Genomic DNA, 22,864 nt, shown 5'->3' on the forward strand with positions numbered 1-22,864 from the left:
CCACAGCCACTCTTCAACAAAACTATTCCTTATGGCAAAAATACCTTCAGCCTACAGCTGGACTGATACAATCCTTCTGCTGTACCTATGGAGTCTGTATTACCACACCAGAAACAATTTATGTACCCAAGAGCCAAAAAGCTTTCAGCTCAATTGTTATTTGACCTAGGGTCTTTTTGATGAAGTATCACATAGGAGAAGCAAAGATAATAAATAGAGTCCACTCAACAGAAATATTTTGAGCATAAATTCTTCTTTGCTTGTATTCGGCCCCTTTCTTCCTCAGTTTCTTACTGCCCTAACCTGTCAACTTCCCGGGATCCACATGGAATTCTATCGCAAGGAAGTTGTAGGTCTTGAAAAGGCTGTCTGTGTTGCTAGAAATTAAAAGGGTAGGAGTTAAAATTATTAACTGCACACATTATTTGTATTTCTACTGTTATGATTATTCATTGTATTAAGACAGAGCCTAAAAGTCCTCTGTTTTGTGCTCTACAAGCTCAGAAAAGAAAATACAACAGTGTTTTCACCAGAGACCTTGCAATCTAAACATAAAGAGACAAGATTCTACTCGTAAAACGATGAAAAAACATAGTGTGATAGGAAGAGATCTCAAGGACATCAGCAGTCTAAATGTTGTCAACTCATGTACAAATGTAAAAAGAGTTTTAAGGAGGGATTATTTGGGAATAGTAAAAGCCTACCAAGCTTCAAACCAAGCATGGGGAAAACTTTAATAAGAATGGCTGAAAAATTAGCAAGTGAGCAATGAAAGCCAGAGTTTAATGAGGATACAAAGTAGCTCCTAGCATAACAGTAGGTACAGAAAGTATGTATAGATGATGAGACAGAAGAGAAGACAGTTGGAAGCGGCAAGATGCTTTGGTGCAGTAGTAAGTATTCTTACTACTATTTTTTCTGGCCTACTATGGATGCAGATAAGAACTGCAAAGTTTTATGGATTTACATTTTATAGAAGATTGAGCATGTGAACTCATACAGTACATTAAAGCCCAAACTGAGTTTATAGTATGAATATTTATCACTATTCTACTTTATATAATATATACATAGACTTATATATAGGTTGGAATTCTTAATACCGAGTCTATTATATGGAATTTTACGGACTAGAATGCATATGATATGCGAAATATTTCCTGGAAACCACTACTGAATGTAAATGCATTTGAGATTTCTATCAGATATTCTGATTACCATTATTCCACTGGCATATATCTTTCAGTGGAGAAACAGATAAATTTGGAATTCAAAATATTATCAGTAACTCTCTTTTCACTCTCAATATTTGTTTCTTTTGGTTAACCTTATTCTTTGTCCATTGAGTTAAAACAATGACTCGAAAGGGAGATACCCTGGCATATGTATCCATTATTCCTCCTAGAATGTAGTACTTCCACTGGTTTTCATGGGAATTATGCATATGAAAGGACTGCATTATTAGGCTAGATTAAGAGAAGACATTTGGAAATACTTAACTCATCATACCACTTCAGAACCTAATATTTATAAATGGCACTTGAGCCTGGAGCAATATAAATAAAAGCACAACTTACTACTCCTGGAAATATATTATGGATGGATTTTTCTTAACTTTTTGTTAGAGATATCACTAAAAATTGCACTGAGTTAAAACTATTTTCTTAGCTTTTTGATATACGAACAAATACAGAAATATAAATCAGATCCCAAAAAAACTTGCAGTATTCCTCAAACTGGGAAGTTACAGGCCAGAAGACTGTAAAAGGATTACATTCCAAATATATAAAATACATGGTCCTTAAAATTTTCTTTGTTAGCCACTATGTCTTCAAGACCAGATTATATTAACCCTGATCCCCTGGAAATATCGCAAATCATCTTTAATTCTTCAGACACATGACTCTTGCATTTTGGCTTTGGAAATGTTGTTCTCCTCCCATGCCATGACAATTCGGGGATACTATGAATCATCTTCCTCTGACCTAGGAATGACAGCGAGCCCTTCCTTCCCCAGAGCTAAAAATTAATTGACCTCCGCTTTACTCTAACAGACCAGGTAGACGACAACTTGCTCTTTCCTAGATAGCTCAGATGTAGAATGAATCTGCTAGGCTAGTTAGAATGAGCTAACTTTCTAAGTTTTGTGTTTTTTTTTTCCTAACTAAAACATACTGTTCATGTTTGCTGCAGTTAAATCTGGGCCTTATTTTCCGGTTGCCACTAACACCCTTGCCACTTTCACAAAAACATTTTCTCACCTGAGTGTTGTAGTGCCTCAGCTAGGTTTCATCTTTTTATATGGTACTAGATTGTATCCTGGATTAACAAATGTCATTGCACCCACAATGTGCACGTCATATTGTTAAGATTTTCTTCAGAAAACAACATAAGTGAAAACTACCTCTCATTAAATGAAATCATAGAACTTATATGCAATTAGAATATCGTGCCTTAGTCTGGAGCAGTGCATTTCAAGAAAGAAGAAACAGGGAGAGGCCAGAGGAGAGCAACAAGAATTAAAGATTTGAAGTACAAGAAAAAAAGAAGCTTTTTTTTTTTTTCCAATAAAGAAGAAAACAACTAATTGGGATTGGCTAAGAGAACACAGTGAAAACACGACCGAATCTCAACTAGGTAAAAGTCTCCTGCAAAGAGGAAAATAAATTCCCTGTAACCACAGTGCAAAAAATAACAGGTTCAAGTAATTTACTTTCAGCAAGTTACATTTAAGATCAGAAATCAGGAAAAACTTTCTAATGGGAAGGCTACTGAAATGCTGGAAGAGATTACTTGAGCAAGTAATCATAAAAAATCTTACGAAGACAGGCAAGCATTCATTAAAGAAGAGAGATATTATTGATCCTGGCTTCGAAGGGAGAGTGAAGGGGTGGGCATGACACCTTCTTGGAGTCCTTTTCAACTGTATGATTCTATGCTTAAGTGACTGAAGAAACGTTGCTATGTAGCAACAGTGATACCGTTTTACAATACCACTTGCTGTGGGATCTTGACTTGGAATGAAAGTCTTATTCTGCAAAAGACTCCATCAGTTTCTTCACGTAGACAGTCAGCTAGATTGTGATGCAATCTTCCGGCTATGCATCACCTAGCTACATTGATCTAATCTGCAGCTTCTTTATTCAATAGTTTAACGATAATTACTTTCAGGACTAGACTATACATAAACATGATGTCTAATCTGGTCACGGTATATAGCACTTTGTTTGCTAAGAGGAATAACTTAGTAACTTGTCCCATGGCCTTTAAGGCCAGACAACACTAGCTACAGCTGCTAATAACACCAAATTCCAGATGTAGTCCTTGGTGAAAAATTTTTAAAGGAATTACCTTTAAAATATTTTGCTTCAAAAATTTAGATGTCCTCAAAATTCTTAATCCCATATCTGTATTTGACCATGAAGTTGGGATCTTTAGTGGTTTTCTTTAAATTTAAGCCTAAAACTTATATTGGTAGACCGTCTTTAATAATTAGAACTGCAATCCTCTAAACACTGCACAAGAATATGTTTATTTCAGAGTAGTCTTTGGAGAGTTAACACAAAATAGGTAAATAACCTTCCCTAGTCAGATATTTTGTTTCCAGTAAAAATTTATGATTGTTCTAATGTGAGAACTCAGGACAAATGTACAGCTGCCAGTCTAGCAACTAAGTATGGAAAAAGCAATATTTTCTAACTTCATTTCAGTATTGTTGGGTTTTATTCTATAATAAGCAGCATACAGAAGTAGGAAAATTGCATAACTGCAAATCTCCTACATTCAAATCACCTGATGTAACACCACGTAAATGATCCACGGAAAAAAGAACAAACCTGCATTATGATTGACATTTTGGATGGTGAGAACTAAACTGTTAGAAAAATAGCATGTTTTTTAAAATATGTATACCATAAAGACCACGACAGCTGAAATAGATACAACCACAATATAGCAAGCATCAGGTGTTCTCAAAGTTTCTACACATAACAAAGTAGCTCCCATTCAAAACATCCTAATTTGATAGAAGTTACAAACACCTGTGCTTCAGATAAAACCCTTTAAAATACATTTAATCTCTCCTACTGGAGATTGCTCTCTGATGGTGTGTACATTATTGTCCTTCTCACAACCTTTAAAAAGAGGCACAAAACAACTCCACCTCTACCCTCCGATCAGTGAAGTTGCCAAAAACATGAGTCCAAAGTGAAATGCGCCCCCGGTTTGCCCCCTCGGGCTGTCCGCAGCGTACTCACCAGGGTGGGCTAGTTTGGAAGACTTTCTTCCCCTCCCCCTGCACCTACGTACAATGAGGGAAAATGGAAAGCAGTTTCAGCATTAAATTTGAACTTCCCCGCTTTTGTTAGCATGAGTCACCACCTTAACATTATCTCAACTGTAGACTTTTATCTGTGAACATCTAAGCCCTGTCTTGTGGAAAACTAATTACTGAGCCACTGAGAGGCTTCATAATGTCCTGCATTTAAGTCCTGAACATCATACATAATGCATAGGAAGCAGTCTCTGCACTCTGATTACAGAACACTGTCATTAAGAGAGCAAATTAAAGATGTGAATAATTCACTGGCTGAGCTTATTGTCAGTGCTGCATTGTGAAATTAGAATTTCTAATAAGTACTGCAATTTTTTTAACCCAATTAACACAGAGAACATCTTGAGTCTGATTAGTACAATAAAAATTATTACCTTATTCTTTTGCTTCACAACAGCCAAATTAAATACTGTACTTAATTATGCAGCATTCATCGCTTCTGTGCTAGAAATAATAATAATAAAAAAATCTCACTATCACTTTAATAAGACTTCCAATATTTAGAGTGCAACCGAAAAATAGAGCATATGAATTTCCAGCACAATTTCTTATCACAAAGTTACTGGCTTTTTTTTTTTTTTGCCCTTTTTTTTTTAGACTTTGAAAATCGGTTTTACTATCAGCAGTCAACCATGATGTCACTGCTGAAGTCCTCTCTGGAAACAAAAATGTATTCGGAAAAAAAACCCCACAAAACGACCCTTCCAAACGAGCTCTGAATATATATTGTGAATTAACTTTCTCTGGGTTGATGTGAAGACAGAAAAAAAACATTATCACTTACTGACTTGAAACCTAACATACAAATATACAAACATTGAAATATATAAATATACACACATATACATATACACATAGGTTGTTTCAGACAAGACGCTCAGGAAATATACTATGAAAAAGCAGGAGCTGGATCAGCTCTCTTACCTCAGTTCTCTCTTGGCACGGGATAGATAACATCCTTTCATCCTAGAAAGGAGAAAAGTCCAATTCAACATCGAGCGTGTTGATTTTCCCCCACACGGTGCCTGCTGCCATGTTAAATAGAGAAAATGATCACTGAGGATGCAGCTTTTGTCTCCAAATATTTTAATACTGCCTTTTAGTGTCAAGGACCCCAGGAGCCTTAGCACATCTGGCAGCAGACACCACTGGCTGCAGCTGCTGCAATGGGCTTTTTCCTTAACCCTGTTTCATTCCCAGCTCCTTTTTCTTCCCCATCCTGGGTTAAGTTTAATCACCGAGCATGGGTGGGGAAAAAAAAAAAGAAAAAAAAAAAAAGGGAAAGGTGGCATTGCAATCACGAGCTTTCTTGGTTTTGTCCTAGAGACAGGGACTGCTGCAACCACCTTACATCTTTGTCTAGTTATTTTAGCATGTGCGTGCAAGAGGAGAGGAAAAAAAATAAAAGCTGAAAATTATTCAAGCATAATGCAATAGACATAAAGAGAGACAAAAAGACAGGGAGGAAGAGAAAGAGAGGGGAAGAGAAAGAGGGAGAGAGAGGGAGGGAGAGAGGAAACAGAAAGACTAAGAGAGGGAGAGGGGGCTGTCAGTGCAGATAAATCTGCATATGGAAATCAGGGTTATCCTGGGTACAGTTTTATTTAACCATGATGTACTGCTTTTTTAATTAGACAGGAATTTAAAGAAGGAAATGAGGGATTCTTACAGACACAGGAGCAAACGAAGCATTTTTAATCACAGGAGAGTTTTCACAGCAAGCTGTAGCAGCCACAGCAAAACTTTTTATAGCAACTTTCTTCTTAGAAACAAAAGTTTCATGCACTGCTGCTAATTTACAACAAAAAAAAAAAAACAGGTAAAACTGGAAGAGCATTTTGAAATGAAATCACACAAAGGCAATCCAAAAACACTACAATAACTATTAAAAAGACCCAGAAGCCGCTAGGTGCACAGTATGCATTTTAAGCTAAGTTATGCCAGGCAGAGGCTTTAGGACTTTCTCCCTGGCCCCCTTATCCAGCGGTGACTGTCATACCCAACGAAGGCGCTTCAGTAAATGAAAAGAGCAAAACCCAGCTTGAATTTCAGGTGTTCCCACGCCTGATGGGAACTGCCCGTGTCGCTCGACGGGAGCGGTACCTGACAGACATGGGAAGGTTGAATCAGGGTCCGTAAGGGATCAGGAAAAACCAGGACCTCTCACCCGTGGCTGTGCGGAAGCATGGGGAGGAGTGAACCCAGGTGGCTGAGGAGGAGGAAAATGAGGCTCAGGTACAGGCTAGATGACAAGGAAACCAAAGAAAGGTAGCAGACAGCTGGAGGGCAGGAAGATTAGGGCAGCAGTCTGAGCTGGGGCACTTACTAGCAGTAGCAAGATGGTGACTTTCAGGTGACAAGTGGCCAGGATCAACTCTGGGTGGCTGGGACCCACTGAGGGGAGCTGCCGGAGTCCCATGGGCTAGGGGAAGCCGGGGGAGAGTGACTACCAGGAACCTCCACCTAAATGACAAGCGGGCGAGGAAGAAGTACATTGGGAACGAACAGGCACTGGAAACGTGTCCACGGCACGGCTGAGAGCAGCAGGGGGCAGAAGCCGGAGGCGGGCAGGAGTCCACGCTGAGGGGAGCGCGGCGGGGCCTGCGGGCCGTGCCGGGGACCAGCCGCACCTAGAGCGGCCCCTACAGGCGGCGGGCAGAGGCCCAGGGGGCCGCGGGGTCGCGCACTGGCGGGACTGAGCCAGCAGGGTGAGGCGGACGCACAGACCGACTGCCACTCGCCCGGCGGCAACCGCCTAGGCGGGCGACGACCCCGGGCGGCCGCGACGCTCCGCCCTGAGGCGGGCGTAGGGAGGGCGGTGGGGAGAGCGGAAGGGAGCGGGCGGGCGGCCCCTCCCCAGCTCCCAGGGCAGAGGAGAGGCGGGCGGCGAGGGAAGGAGGAGCGGCCGGCGGCCAATGGGCGCCGCGGCGCTTGCGCAGTATGGGGCTGGCGCTGGGGCGCGGGACCTACGGAAAAGCGTCTGGCCGCGGAAAGGAAGCGGCGCCTCCGCAGGCGCGCAGGTACTGGGCCGCCCTCCCTACCCACATCCCCCTGTCCCGTCCCAGGTTTGTCCCGTTGCGGCCCACTGGGGCTGGCGAATCCCCCCGGCCCGGGAGAGGGGAGCGGCGCTGGGCCTTACGGGTGGGGGAGTCGTGTCCATGGCGGCTCCCCGGTGGCTGTGCTGCCCGGTGGGCCTTCCCCGGCCGCCGGAGAAGTCGTTGTGCAGCACGGCCGGCCGGCCGCGGTGGCGGTGCTTAAAGAAGTCAGGAATTGGTGCCCCTGGGTGAGGGAAGTGATGGGCAAGTACAGAAGTGACGGGGGCTGCGACCATGAAGAGCTGCCTTTTTTGTGCTTTTTTTCCCCCCAGTGTTTTCTGTCGTGCGGGGCGATTTTGATACCCCAAAGTGATCAGACTTCCCTTAGAAACTCTGCTGACTTAGGGCATGCCCTTTAGCTGCTTATTTCTGCCTTGCCAGCTGTGCTAACACACCTATACACAGGGTCCTGCTGTAAGCTGAAGCACTGAAGTCATCTTTCCACTTAAGAGTTGCACGGCTTCTGCTGCGTGGCCGACTGCATTGCAGGAATCTGAATGAAGGGGGAAAAGTACGAGAGAAACTTCTCTCTTTTTTTTTTTTCTTTTTTTTTTTTTTTCCTGTCATGCCTCTGTATTACCAACCTCTAGCCACAGCGTAAACTGGTTTCTGCAAGAATTGTGTAAAAAACTGCCAGCAATGAAGCTTAAAACTTAAATTAGAGTTAATAATTTTAGTTACATTGTTTGCATATTACTGTAGAATTCTGTGGCACCTGTTGCCTAGTTCTAGTCTTGCGGTATGTTGTATAAAATATTAATTCACTAGTCTTAAGTATACTGTGAACTTCTTTTGGACATGATCTTCCTTACCCTTTTGCTTCTCTTTTTTCAGATTCCCGAGAAGTCAGACTTTTTTAATAGAAACTTCCAACTTGAGCTATGTCAGAATCATTTTCTGGGCCTTAAAACTTTAGCATTTCAGGGTTCCATAATTATCGTATGGGGGTGTATTTCCTGCCTCTTAGAAAGAACTTGACCTGTAATATTAACTTAAAGTCACGGACAACTGGGAGCCTGCAATGCATGATGTGTTTTCATAGCATAGCTACTCTGGCTGCAAAATGAAGTGCTGCTGAAAGTAGCTTCCCCATGTCTTGTAATGCATTCCCTCCTCTTAATTTACCCTCGTGCTACTCAAACCTCATGACTAATCAATTTAGAGAGATAAACCAGAAGAAAATGAACCTATTTTGGTTTTTGTAGGGTTAGCTTTTCACTGAGGTGAATCCCTGAACAGGTTGTGATGGAGGAAGATGGAGCTGCACAAAGTTTGATGTTATGGTTAGTCAGATCTGTGTCCTCACTTAAGCTGAAGGAGATTGTGGGGAGTTGTAACAATGAGAAAATTATTTGAAGAAACACTATGAGTGTTTTTTAATTTATCTATTTCTTTTTTTGAATCAGGTGGAAGCAATGGACGATGACTTTGAGGGTTCCTCCACACCCCTGTTTCTCACTGAAAGCTTGGAGATGGCAATAGAAGTGGAGAATGAGAATTCAAAGCCGCCTTGTTTTTCCTGTGCTTTTGACAACCAAAATGGAGGGAGAAGCTTCTCTGCAGAGTCATATTTAGCAAGTGGGTCTCTTAAGAGGTATGGGTGTTTTTTTGAGTTGCAAATACCTTACCCTTCTAAGATGGTCTTTTCACTGGTGTTTGGTGCTTCTAAATGCCGACAAGGTTTCCAAATCTGTTCTTCAGCTCTTATGATCCTGAGATCAACTTGGTGGTATATGAAAGCGGGAAGGGCAACTGTGTTGATAGACTGCTTCGAAAGGTGTACTAGGTACAGTTCCTAGCTTTGTGAACTTTAAGATATTGTAAAGGACCTGTTACAGGCCTGCTAGGCGTCTGAGACCCCCTTAAATTTCTGAGGAGGCTGCAACACTGCTTTTTCCAGTCATATGCTTTATTCAATGCCAGCTCTTTCTCTCTTTTCCACGTGATAGAAACAAACCTGCACTGCCCAGCTTCCCCAGATCTCTGGGACTGTCCTTTGTAGCTTTAACACCATCCTTCTTAAAGCTCTACCTCTGCGTGCATTCTGGATTTAGGGTTCATAAGTCACATGCATAATAAGCAAGTATTTTATGTGAGATTCTAAAATGTCACTTTGGTTAAGTTAGTATCTTCTTCACTGCCTGTGATCCAGCTTAGTTTTGTGTGCCATTTGCTGGTCCTTCACGGGTTGTCTTGTTTTTCCTACAAAAACATAATCTTTCTGTCCGTTTTTCCCAGTACTTTCTCTATACCTTTGAACTTGAAAATTTACTTACTGTGGGTTTCTTCTGCTAAGCCTCATATTTTGTGTTGTTACTTTGGGGTTTTATAACCTTCATTTCCACAGCTTTTTCTGTAAAGCCTTAAAGGGTGTTCCACTGTACCTCTGCCATTCCCTACCTTATTTATCTTTTTTTATTGTTGGATCAGAGCACATTCATTCAAATTGTTGTCAAATAGAGGACTGAGAGAGCTGTGTCTGCATGAACAGATCAGTAATGAATTTCCACACTGACAAAGAGGCATTTCATGACAGAAACAATTTCATGTGAAAACTCACTCAGGACCTTGTATGTAGACAGGTTTCCCAGATCACTACAGTCAGGATAATACTGTTCTCCTGTCCTTTATTCACCTTGTCTACTTGGATTGTAAATTCTTGGAAAAGGCTGTATGTGAGGGACTCTTCTGTCTTCATTATCTAGAACAGGAGTAACTGGATTTAATTGCTAAAGGCTTCAAACCAGACCAATGTTTAGGCAGTTACCAAGTGAACTACAGGTGTTGTGGGAGATTGGGCCAATTATTCAACAGATGGTCTTTTTGCCTCTGAGAACTGAATAGTGCAGTTCAAGAAGAATATGAATATAATAAAAACAGTACATTTTTTAATTTTTAAAAATAGAAATATTTCTTGCATCTTAGTGAATTCAGCTTCATCTACGCTGAATTATTTTATGAAAGTCAGTAGGAAAATTATGAAATAATTTGTTTTGATGTCTTTGTTGTTACTATATGGTAGTCTTGGGATTTTCTGGAAAGCACATTAGTGAAATATTTCTATATTTGCACAATTAGTAATGTTTTAACAATCTATACAGATGTCTAAGTTTCTCCCCTTTGAGTAAAATGGTAATTCTGTTTTTATTTTTTTTTCCTTTAGCCAGAGCAAGGGGTAGTCATGGCCTAGTGTTAGTTTAAGTTATCATAATGAAGTCACATTTTGTGACTCTCATCAGTTCACCTACCTAAAAGTGTGCTTTTATTAATGTGTTTTTATCAGTGTTCTGTATAAATATTATTAAATGTCTATAAATCTATGTCCTAGCATTATTTATTAGGCCTATAGTGTACATTGAGACAGATTCCGTACATACACTTACAGTGAAGCACGTTATCTAATGTAGCAGCCCTTTCTGCTAAGGACAGTCTGTATGTTATGTCTCAGCCTTTTTATAAGGATGAAGATGCTTCAAGGTAGTAGCTTATTAATTTTTATGCGTTTCTAAAATATACTGTGCCCTGTGACTATATCGTGTTTTTCTGCTCTTGAAGCTAAGAGTTGTCATATTTTATGTACTATATATTACATTGCTATAAAAGGTGTAACAGTCTGTCTTTTGAGAGCACTGCTACACCTTCCTATCTATAGTATACATGTTACTTATATATTGATAAAGTATAAGTGATACATAAGCCAGATGTAGATATTGTATTCTATAGGTTTATTACTGGGGAATGTATGAATATTGCTGGCTCTATTTTACAGGGTTTTGCTGAGACTAGATCCTTCTCCAAATGACTATGAAGATGATGTAGTGGAAATGTTCGGCTTTCAGTGGGTTACTGAAACAGCATTAGTTGAATCCTGTGGACTTCTCTTTGGATTATTTAGGTATGATCACGTTAGTGTATTTTATAATTAATGCACTTCTGTAATCATACTCACCTTAAGGATGTAACAACCTTTTCAAGTTTTTGATAGTAAAATCATAAAAGATTGTGGGCTATGCAGTGCAACCAAAAAGATTACGCTGTCTGTCTAACGCTCCAGTAAGTGATGGGCAAGACACAATTATGGGAAGAAGTATATTTTGTGTCCCAGATTTTTAATATTGTGGGACTTAATAATAAGTTTCTAAGCAGTGTGGTGCATATCTTAGCCATCACCAGATAAAAATTGGTAAGTATAGTTATTACAACAGTCTTGTGATTAATTTAGAAGGCTCTAGCTTCAGAATAAATGAGTAAACTATATAAGATTTTGGTGAATGAGATTGTGCTACCAATATAATTAAAGTTGTCTTTTAAAGATTTTAAATCCTTTTTTTCTGCATAAAGAAAAGTGGAGGTTAAAAATCAAATACTGTAAATGCTGGATGCAGCACTTTCTTCAATTGTTTGGATTAGGATAGCTTCAGCAATCTCTTCAGATACAGTTACTCACTGTTTGACTAATTCAATGTAGATGTTTAATCTGGTCAATGCAAATACACAGATCACCGATAATCCTCTTTGCTACTGATAATCCTCAGGATGTACGGCACATACAGAGAGTGGATGGGAGAGGAGCTTTTGTATGATTCCACAAATACATGTGGTATATTCCATCATTCCTTTGATTGTAGTAGATTCTTCCATCCCTTTAGGGTATGACCAAGGGCATGATGTGAATCAACATTAATAGGGTCTGGCTTATCAAAACACGGTGGCATAGATGACCGGACCTATATTAAAACCAGTATTATTTAGCTTTGCTTGTTTGATGCAAGCTTTGTATTCACTGTGATAAAAAAATAAATAAGTAAATAAAAAGAATCTTATAATGAAGGAGATCGTAGGATAACTTAGTTAAAAGAAGCAGTGTATCCCTTTCAGCATTAGTCTGATCTGTTTATTAACATAAAATCACTGGGCAGTGAGGCAGTGATATAGTTGATCTCTTGAATTAAATATTTTTTTTTTCTGTAATATGAACTGCTCTGTAATTGTAATAGAAATGAACATAAGGCATAATATATTTTATTGTGGTTATTAAGTTATTCAAGCTATACATGTTTTAAAACCTACTGAACTGGTAGGAATAATGGATTTCATCTAACTCTTGGCTGTGAAAGTTTGGTTGCTAAGCTGTCTTTTGGTGTGACAAGTCCCTCTGCAAAGATATTCTCTCTTTCAGTTCATATGTTCAGTCATAAAATGGAACGCTTTCATTTATAGACCGGTTGACAACTGAAAGTAGGAAAACTCCGTTTTCCATTGTAGAAATCATATGTGTTAAGTACAAGTTATAATGATTCCTGAGGACAAGGTACCTGTAAATAGTTCAATTTATAAAGTACAGATAATATCTATGTTTACGTGCATGCTTACAGAAACCTAATCTTTTTTTAATGTGTCTGTAAATGTTATAGATTGTTATTTAGTATTTTCAATATTGTCATTAATAATATTGTACATCAGAACTGCAAGTTAAAAACATTAATTGCACAGCAAAAAGAACTCTTACCTGTGACTTTTTTTTTTACGTGACTGAAGATGTGTGAGCGAAAGTGAGTAAGAGCTGTGTAACCATTTAAATGTCTATGTTAAGACAATATATCTTTGATTAATAAACAGAAGTACTGGCTTAACTGTTAGAATATTTATTTGCAAGTTAAATGATTTAATGATTAACAACCATGAGGATTGATCTTTGAGGTACAAATTGAAATTACTTATTTAACTGATGATATCTTTATGCTTCTCATGCATAGTTTGTGCTTTTATTTCATCAGCCCACTGTACTCTATCTTTTATCAATTCAGTGGAGAGTCTCTTATTTTTTTCCTATGTGGCTCCTTTCTGACACCATCTAACCTTCAGCCTCAACAGCCCCCTCTCATGAAGCCCTCCTGTTTTAGACTTCCTTCCTTTCTACATGATTGAAATGCTTGAGAAGTTAATGCAGAAATTCATCCTTGATTTCAAAACGAAACAAAACCCACAACCCATCTAAATGGCTGAAGGTGATCTTGGGTAGCTGACAGGATTTTATCCAAGGAAGGAAGAGCTAAGGGAGATAATTTTAATGTGTGCCTGCCCTTTAATATGCAGGTTACAACCAGGGGTTTTGGATCCTTGTAGGCACTTCCTAGTTTTCAATTTATTATTTTCATAAGAACATTTGATCTGGGTTGGATCCAAGTATCCTGTTTTTGAATCTTTTGGTAGTTGCTGCTTTGACTGTATAAGAAATGAGGCAGAGAGCTCCTTCCTCAATTTATGCAGCATTTTCTTTCAAAAGTCTGTCTTACACAGTTGCGCTTTTCATGTATTCAGTTTAGCACCATGTTATCTCTGTGGAGACTATACTTGAGACCACTTGAAAATAACAGTTGTTGCAGAACATGGCTGAGTACTTACCTATGTTACAGCTTTTTTTAATTTTCATTTGCAGTTAGCAACTTCTTTAGAAGTGCTCTCCCCTCCCCCAAACTTAACGGAGTTTTAACCTTTTTAGAGATACTTTCTCCTCTTACTCTACTATATTTGTTTCTGTTTATCTTTTATGGTCAAGTTAAGCAGCAGACCACCCTAAGCAGGAAAAGCTGCTGACAGAATTTACTAGTGCTCATTCACAAATGAATTAATTTAGTGTATACTGAACATATGCCACAAGGACTAACTTTCAGGTTTATTCTGTGGTCGGATATGAAGCTGAGTAACACTTATGGAAAGACCACTTACAAAGAAAGGCTTTCAGGGTTTTTGTGCTTGTGATTGTTTTTTATCTTCCCATGATATTTAGCTAATTTTGTATTTGTTGTTACTGTATTTTAATGTTTTAAAAACAAGCAAAAATTCTATCCATTGTCATCCTTTGGCACTTGGATGTGTCTGTTGCTTTCTGCTAATACTCTTTCCTAAGTTACATTTCTGTAAGCTTTTTCAGAAATACAAAGCAAGGAGCAGCTCTCACCTCTCTCTGTTCTATTTAGGCCTAACTAAAATGTAGTTAAACAACTTTTACCTATATAAATACCATAAACTTTTGTATTCCTTTAATTAGGCAACAGATATACAGACTGGAAAACCTAGTACAAATGAGTTCATCCGATTTTGGTAAGTTTAACACATTTAATTTGACATGGAGATAGGTGTTTGACTACCTTTTCATTATAGAAGTATATTATCACAGATCACACTTGTGCTTTGACTCTTGAGCAAGGGCTCACGGAATGTACGACAGAACAGCATATAACCAGCATAAACCTGCAGTAAGGGTACAAATATAGGCAACCAAGTGATGTAAGGTAGTGTGAAAATAGGTAGTGGAAATGTTGTCAGTTTGGAGCCAGATCTGCCTGTCTAGTAGGTGCACAGGGCAATTCTGAGCTCAGTGGGGAATTTCGCATTAATTTGACTTGAGCTAAAATGTCACTCCTAAGGTCGAACTACCTTGTAACTTTTTAAACTAAAAATGGAAAGTTGCATCAAAATTCCCAATGACTATTTTAGTTACAAAGGTAGCGGTTGGGACTTTTTTCAGTGTTCTCTTGGCTTACATTTAAACAAGCTAGTTATATTCACTTAGTTTAGAGTTATTTAGAAACTTAATTTATCTTTGCTGCAGGATCAATAAAATGAGATCACTACAAAATGCTTTGTTTCAATTAAATACTAAGGCATGAGAAGCAGTATGTTTCTGAAGGATTATTATTGCAGCCTTGGGCTTATTGTAAGTTTGAAGGCTGAATTACTTAGCAAAGTTGAGAAGTTCAGTAATTACTCAGAAATAAACTAGCTGTAGTATCTTCTCATTACAGACGAATTGTTAATGTTCTAAGAGTACAAGTGAATATTTTATTATTTCGGTTTGATATTGTCATGCTCTGCCATTTAAATCATTGGTATGAATTTGTCATCAGGCTTTTTTCATGTTGATTGTATCTTAAAAGTCTAATTTTGTTGACAGTTAATACATAAGTGGAAATAGCCATATTTTAAATTAAAATTGAACTTTTATATAATAGCTGGACACCAATAAACTGTTCTGTAGTTCTTTTTCCCTTAAATTTAAGCACCTGCTTGGTTCTCCTCTTTGTATCCTGTTCTTCCTCTTGTCAAATAAGCTAGAAAAATAAAAACCTGTTGAATTTTATGTTTTGCACCAGGCTTTCTTTGTGACTTGCAGAGCAAGTCACTGATATAGCCATGACTTAGCTCCCCCTTGATGCAAGCAGGCTAGCAGTAGAGGAGTGTAGTGAGGATTAAAATATTTAAAATGATCAGGCAGTATGATGTTAGGTATTATTGATGTCTTAAAATGCACTATTGCCACTGTTTAAAACCTCTCGTTAGAGTTTTAGCTCAGTAAATCTCTGTTGTGTGTATGTGTTTATATGGATATCAGTATCATACATTTAATTTAATTTCCTGTCAGTCTTAATGAGCTTTGAAGGCTTTGTACTGAGAACTGTGTAGCGTGGAAGACATGTAAAATATTTTCTTATGCTCTTTTTTTTTTTTTTTTTAAATGCCTGGTCTGTTCTTAACACTGCTGTTCCTATTTTGTTCCACTTATGTCATTGATCAATGATTTATGACAGGATGCAAAAGATAATGTAGTGAAATAGTATAATATAAAATTTTGCTTAAACAGAACTTCCAAGAACTTATGATAAAATATTTGTAATTGCTACAAAGCAGCAGTAATATCTATAAATAATTCATTTAGAACACAGTGATTTGAGCCTCTAAACCTATGGTTCATTACCATAGCAGATCCTGTGGCTTCTTATGTGGTGGGGGTAGACTGTACACTGGAATTTTATGGTACTTGTACCATTTGATTTGCTTTACTCAGTATTGTTGCTCAAAAGGTACTGAGATAGGCTTACATGCACAAAACTTTATTTGTGGGGTCCATAACAAGTGTCATACGTGAACTTCAAGGTTACCTGGAAGGCTTGGGGGAAATCAAAGGGAGAGAAAGAGCAAGAAAAGGAAAGAGAAGACTCCCCAGTGGGGCAAGGCGACTGCCATTCCCTGGACATGCAGTCCCGTGCAGTAGGTGACAGAGTTCTTGCCACACATCTCTGATTGGGGCCTGCTCAAACTCCTCGTTTGCTTTTCCCATTTATGATGCTCTTAATGAGTGGCATGTGCTTAATCAGGTACAGGTGTTGCAGGCTGACTGGTTGCTAAGCATTTGTGTATATATATTCTTGGGCAGTAGTTATTGGGTATTTAAATGACTATCTGCTTTGTTATACACTAAGTTCCATCTTTCCCTAATAAAAGCTGAAAGCTACAAGACAAAGTATAGGAATAAACAAGGAGTGATTCTCACACCACTGGCAGTAGCTTCCAATGAATCTCTGCGGTTGTTGATGGTGTTTGAGCTTGCAGGTGCAAGATAAGAAGGGAAACACCATGAGAAACAACAGCTTCAGAGAGCAAAGGAGAGGAGGTATAGTTTAGATTAGTGATGGCTTTTGTCAGAGTTAGGTTGATGGTTGGACTAGACTATCTGAAAGGTCCCTTCCAACTTAGGCAATTTTATGATTCTATGGGAGGATACAGAGCTGCAAGTGAAAGGCAGGGTACGGGATTGGGAATGGACAGCTCTTAGCATTACACGTCTTAAGGCACTGTGCAACAATGTGATGTTTCCTAGGAGGTGAAGTTACATGTTTCCGAATTAGTCCACCTGCCTATGTCCCCCAAGAGAAAAGGGTGCTGAGAAATTGTTTCACACATGCCTTTTCTGAAGGTGTCTTGGAAGCAGACAGGGAGCAGGGCAGTAGGGCTTGAATGATTTCTTCTAGCACTGGTTGCTTGCCTCTTCCACCTTTCCTGAGGGACTGGATACCTTCTTTTCTCTTTGTATCTGGCTATGCACCTGAGATGGTGAGGTAAAGAATGGATCCCTCTGGCAAGATGACTTTTAGAAGTGGGTGTTTGCCACCAGCTACCTGCCAAGTTGTCCTCAGAAAAGAGGATGGCTTTCCAGTGGTCTGGTTTAATTACTGTGGAGAATGCATATGTTACGTGAGTCACAGTGTGGGCACATCTGCTTTAAGGTGTTCATCTCTTTTACTTCAGGTCAAGCTGCAAACTTGCACTCTGAAGCAGAGAGCATCAGGCATCAATGTATTGAGTTTTTGCATTATGTGAAGGTTTTCATCTTCAGGTGAGATTTGCACACAATTTTCTAACTTATGCACTGAGCTTTGTGTAGCTGCTTCTTATATGTTTTCTGACTGTGTGTCTTTGTATGTGTGTTCAGGTATCTGGAACCCCCTAAAGCGGAAAATGATGGAACGCTTCATCCATACGAAGAAGCATCCATAGAAACGCAGTTACCATCAATGTTGGTGGAAGAGCTTCATGATTTGACTATGCACATTGGTCACCTTTGTGAACTCCCTAGTAGTGTCCTGGTAGCATTTACTATTCAACATCAGGCAAAGGTTGATGTCTTTTGTAATTTTAAATTTTTTTTGTGTAACAGTACATATTCAACTTGATAAATTTTGGCTGAATAAGAATTAATCTTTCTTCAGGGTGAAATTGAAGTTACACTTTATATTTTGGGATTTTTTTTCCCCCTTATTGACTAAGTGCCATCCCATGCTTGACAAACACAACTAATGAGCTCTGGATTTTCTGTTGTTGTTTTTATTTATCTATTTATTTTAATGTTTTAGAACTTTTGGAATTCTTCCTGCACTATGCAAATGGTAATACCAATTACAGGTAGATAAGTAGGCTTGAATTAGCGCAGCATGTTTAAAAAATTCCTCAGTGTTTGTCCTTGCTAATGTTTTAAAATTTCTGAGCTTCCCGGTAGGAGGGGCACTTTTTTAGAAATACATTCTGAAATCTCACTCAAAATAGGAAAAGATCACGCATATAAAGAAGAAAAGTGCAGATATGGAAGTAGGCGCTGCACCATTAAACACTAGTTTGGTGAAGTACGCACCATTGTTTTGTGCATACATATAATACATAGTGCTTTCAAATCTTTTAGAAAGAAAAAAGGAATTTCAGTCTCGGCTTGCAAAAACTAATATCTGGAGAGGAATGATCTGCTGAGAAGCAGTATTTTTAATCTTTCTGTTTGTTTAGCTTGTTAGTAGGGCCACTGTTGAGCTGATAAAAGAAATAGTAATTTCAAGTAAACTTTAAGGAAGACAATATTGAAATTTTGAAATTACTTTAAAAGCATGCTTTACTTTGGCAGTTTGTGCTACCTGATACTTTTCTGGAAAGGAAAGGATAACTAAGAGTGTTATAAACTGTCAGGCTTGAATCAAGACGCTGTGTTTAAATTGTAGTTTAGATTAAGTTAAAGACTTCGTGAACATCCTCTACAGACAGAATTAATTGTCGTGAAGGTTATTTGTTTGTTTTCTTTTTTTTTTTTTCTCTGTAACTGAATGGCACGTTTGTATGTTATGGTGTGTTTGATCATGGATATCCATAATGTTTATTGCAGGCAAAATATATGCCTATCTTCATGTTCTTAGTACAGTAGCCAGAATGAGCTAAAAAAATGTTAAAAATAAATAAATGTGTGTATTTCTAATCACAGGTCTTTCCCCCATCGTGGCATTTACTGCATCTCCACTTGGATATTAATTGGCTAGTACTGGAACTTCTTCATGTACTAGGTGAAAAAATGATGAGTAAGTATGCTGTTTTTTTCTTGAATGTATTCTTGTACATATGATTTACCTAGATTTCTCATCTTAATTTGTCCAGAATCATTTACTACTTTTGGTAGTGTTTAAGCATAGCTATATTTAATTGGATAAACTCAAATATGATGAAAACAGATTCTCTGTGAATCTTCATGTAGCTCAAATTAAATTAAATATTATTAGGGATTTTTCTATCAAAACTTGACCAGGGTTATGAAGCTTGTTCTTAACTGATGCTTATAACATAGTAAATAATAACAATACACTTTTTGACGTTGCAAATAAAAATGCATTTGCAGAGATCCAGAATGCATAACAGTGAACAGCAATTTTATGGAAACAATGTAGGAAAAGTGTCCAAGGATGGACCAGAACAAAGAATCTCAGAACAGAGAATTTGCGTTGTTAACCATATGGGACATTAAGAAAATACTGGGCAAAGGAAGAAGCCTCAGTAAAAGTACAGGAAGAAAAGGGCAAGGCAATACTTTTTTCTTTTTTTTTTTTTTTTTTAAAGGGCAAAAAGTATATTGATAAGAGTAAGCTGTTCATAGAAGCTAGATAAAAAAGGTCATAGAATGCAATTGAATAACCCAACTTCAAAGTAGTTCAGTTTGCTGAAGAAGAATTGTTAAAATACAGAAGAGAACTTTATTTGCTTTGTGAGAATTATGTCTGTTGTTCATGTCCATGCTAGCAAAATAAATCATAAAAATGTACTTTCTTCTATAATCATTGTGTCACTAGAACTAAACCTTCTCCACTGCCCAGTTGTATGAAATATCAATGTAAGTTCCATATAGGAATTGCAACGGTTAGAGTAACATTGAGGTCTAGAAAGAATGCACTGTATGTTTAGACCAAGTAACTGCTACTGAATCTGAACACTTGGATTAGCTTTTGCCTGCTCTTAGCACTGTCACAACACAGCCTTGCTCATATTAATGCATCTTTGTTGTTTCTGCATGTCTCTGTTACTGGATAATGTGTGCGTTGGCTGTTCTATAATTCTAAGTGTCTTTTATGATCTGTTGTGGGATAACCTGTTTTCCTTTTTGGGAGCCTTTTGGAGAAAGGATGGGAAAACTGTTGGGGGCAATTTATTGTCCAGAATTCTGTATTTATTTCTAGATAAAGTTCTGAGTAATAATGCAGTAGTCCATTTTCGTAAGAGAAAGCTTGTGCTTTTTAACAACAGTTACTAGTCAAGACAGTAGTATCTCTGTATGTATTATCTTGTCTTGTATTCTTATGCACCTTGTAGAATTTCTTAGGTTCTCATTTTGTTCTGTAAAGTATGCTGAGTGGAAACTTTACACTGCTGAGACCAATGGCAGGATGGTGGATTCAGGGCTTCACTCTGCATTTCCAAGAATAAAATACAGGCTTGTTCTATGTATCTTCTGTTCCACTGATGTCAAGGGAGCTGTGCTATTGATAAGATCTTACAGCCTCTTAACTTTATCATTTTGTCTGTGTTAATGTCTACAAATGCTCAAGCTGGAATATGATCATGCCAGCTTTTTACATCAACACATCCAAAGGAAAGTGTTAGACCTCTCCAGAATTGTTTGTCATCAACTTGCATATCTGCAAAACATGTCATGATTTCAGAACATGCGCACTGGCATGTGACAAAGAGGAACTTGCAGATAAATAAATCTTTATTCTACTGCAAAAACTGTGCCAATAAAAGGCTGTAATGTGCCAAACTATTTTACAGTCAACCAGAATAATACCAGACTTCAGTGTAATAATGAAGTGTCTAGCTTGAATTTAGAATGGATGAACTTTCCCAAATGAGTTTGTAAATTAAAATTACATACGGCTCAACAAACCAATTCTAACATATATACAGTACAGATTAGAAAAAAAAAAAATCTTGTCTTGTATTCTTACAGCCAAATGCAGGACTAAATAGGTCTAATTTTCTTTTGTGTTTTAGGACAAGTTGTATATGCTAACCATTTCACAAATCCAACTGGAGAGAATTTAACCAGTATCAGTTTGTTTAAAACACACTGTGGAAGTCTCATATCTGATTTAATAAGCTTGTCCATCAACAAGTATACAAAGGTAACTTTTTTCTTTATACAGGACATGGGCAGTTAGATGCTTGTATTGGGAACCGTATGAATTAGATATTGCAGCAACGCATAGATGACTTCTTACTGCTAAGTTTTAAATGTTATGTATGGCTTTATATCTCCATGTTTTAAAGAGTGTTATTTGTTAGGAGCTCAAATTGTGTTATATTTATTCATGACCATCTGGCAGTTGAATGAGAGAGTAATATTGAAATGCGCTGTGTACAGAGCAGAAGTGAGTGCCACATTTTGTAAGTTCAGTGTTCCAGGTTTAATGCCAAACATGGCACAGTCTAAAAGGTTTAGAGCTATAGATGAAAAAAAAAAAATCTCTTTTCAAACTCTCTCAACAGGAACAAAAAGAGAATAACTGTAATCCTGGCAGTAAGCTAACTGGACAGTTACAGAATGTCATATTACAGTTTATTGTTGCATTGCTCCTATTCCTGCAACCGCGTCTTTCTTTTACAGCACTTTTACGTTTGTCAAGGGAAACCTTGTCCTTCTCTTTTCTTTTCTTTTTCTTTTTCTTTCCTTCTGTAGCTGCAGTGTTTTTCTCACTTGTTTTGAGCACTCCAAAGCTAGAAAGTCGTAATAGCTCCATATAGCAGCTAGTAAAAGAGCTGCGTAATCTTCTTTGACTGTGTCATTGTGAAACCTGCTTTAGATGGGTATGTGCGGACTAAGTGCAGGACTAAATTCTGAGAATAAGTAGCAGTGACCACTGTATAATTCATGTTTTCCTAGTACAAGGACATGAAAAATGGAGTCCCCCTTCTTTCATGTTATTCTTTGTGGCAGGAGGGGAGGCAATAGCTGTAGTAGTATTTGATAACTTCTTTTCAAACTGTCTTTCTGTAGAGAACTCTGTTAACTTTAAATTATTAAATTATCAAATTATCAGATAATATTGCAACCTCCTCCCCCATCAAAAGGCAAATAAATGAGAGTAATTTTTTAAAAGGAAGTTTCAAATAGTATCTGTTTACCATTGTGCTTGATGATAGGCTTTGAAATGTCAGATGTTAAAATGACAGATTTTTCCTCCTTTCATAAAGCCATGTTACAAAGAGAGAAGATCACTTTGCCACTGCTTTTTGTTAGCTCTCCCTAGGCTTGGGCTGCACATCTTGAACTAGTTCTATTTGAGATTAATTTCTGAAGTGTAGCTTGGACTTGAGCTGGATCTTCAGCTGGTGCCTCCTCTAGTGTGCATTCATTGCTATAATCCAGTAATGGAAATAGTGTTCCTCAAAACTGTCGAAAACACAACAGGTACCCATAATAGATTACACTGTCAGCTCATCACTAAAACATATCATTAAGCTTTTGTCTGAGAATATTCAGAAGTGCAGCTCTTAATACTTGTGGGTAACCTCGGAAGGAGGGACACGCTCCACACTCATCTTTTCTGATCTGTTTCTTGGGCAGCTCTGGTATCAAGATGCTTGACTTGGATCGTGTACTGAGCCCATTGTGCTCTAAGATACGTTTGGCAGAGAAATATATGTCCTTGGATATCTTCTTTCTATTTTCAGCAGCACATCTCTGGCACCAGAGATGTGTTGTCCCAACAGCACCACAGTTTGAGGTTATAGCCCTTCTTACCCAGACACTGAACTCCTCAGGATGGTGCAAGAGGAAATCCAGACTGACTCT

General features: G+C 38.2%; 1 protein-coding gene and 1 long non-coding RNA gene across 2 annotated transcripts in view; one reads left to right on the forward strand and one right to left on the reverse strand.

Moving 5' to 3' along the window:
• Positions 1 to 5,840, reverse strand: part of LOC134513911 (uncharacterized) — a 52,363-nt gene extending 46,523 nt beyond the window's left edge. The window contains exons 1-2 of the long non-coding RNA XR_010070537.1: positions 5,258 to 5,840; positions 4,257 to 4,300 (exon numbers count right to left, since the gene is read on the reverse strand). This is a non-coding gene — a long non-coding RNA (uncharacterized LOC134513911). The remainder of the gene's footprint in view (positions 1 to 4,256; positions 4,301 to 5,257) is intronic.
• Positions 5,841 to 7,241: 1,401 nt separating this feature from the next.
• The window catches only part of MMS22L (MMS22 like, DNA repair protein), a 98,292-nt gene continuing 82,669 nt past the window's right edge, over positions 7,242 to 22,864 (forward strand). Inside the window, exons 1-8 of the mRNA XM_063329919.1 lie at positions 7,242 to 7,353; positions 8,835 to 9,022; positions 11,198 to 11,323; positions 14,480 to 14,532; positions 17,518 to 17,605; positions 17,702 to 17,885; positions 19,010 to 19,103; positions 21,064 to 21,194. Of these exons, the coding sequence (XP_063185989.1) occupies positions 7,249 to 7,353; positions 8,835 to 9,022; positions 11,198 to 11,323; positions 14,480 to 14,532; positions 17,518 to 17,605; positions 17,702 to 17,885; positions 19,010 to 19,103; positions 21,064 to 21,194 (969 nt within the window). The 5' untranslated portion in view covers positions 7,242 to 7,248. The remainder of the gene's footprint in view (positions 7,354 to 8,834; positions 9,023 to 11,197; positions 11,324 to 14,479; positions 14,533 to 17,517; positions 17,606 to 17,701; positions 17,886 to 19,009; positions 19,104 to 21,063; positions 21,195 to 22,864) is intronic.

The sequence above is a fragment of the Chroicocephalus ridibundus genome, chromosome 3, assembly GCF_963924245.1.
Source record: "Chroicocephalus ridibundus chromosome 3, bChrRid1.1, whole genome shotgun sequence".
NCBI classification, from domain to species: Eukaryota; Metazoa; Chordata; class Aves; order Charadriiformes; family Laridae; genus Chroicocephalus; species Chroicocephalus ridibundus.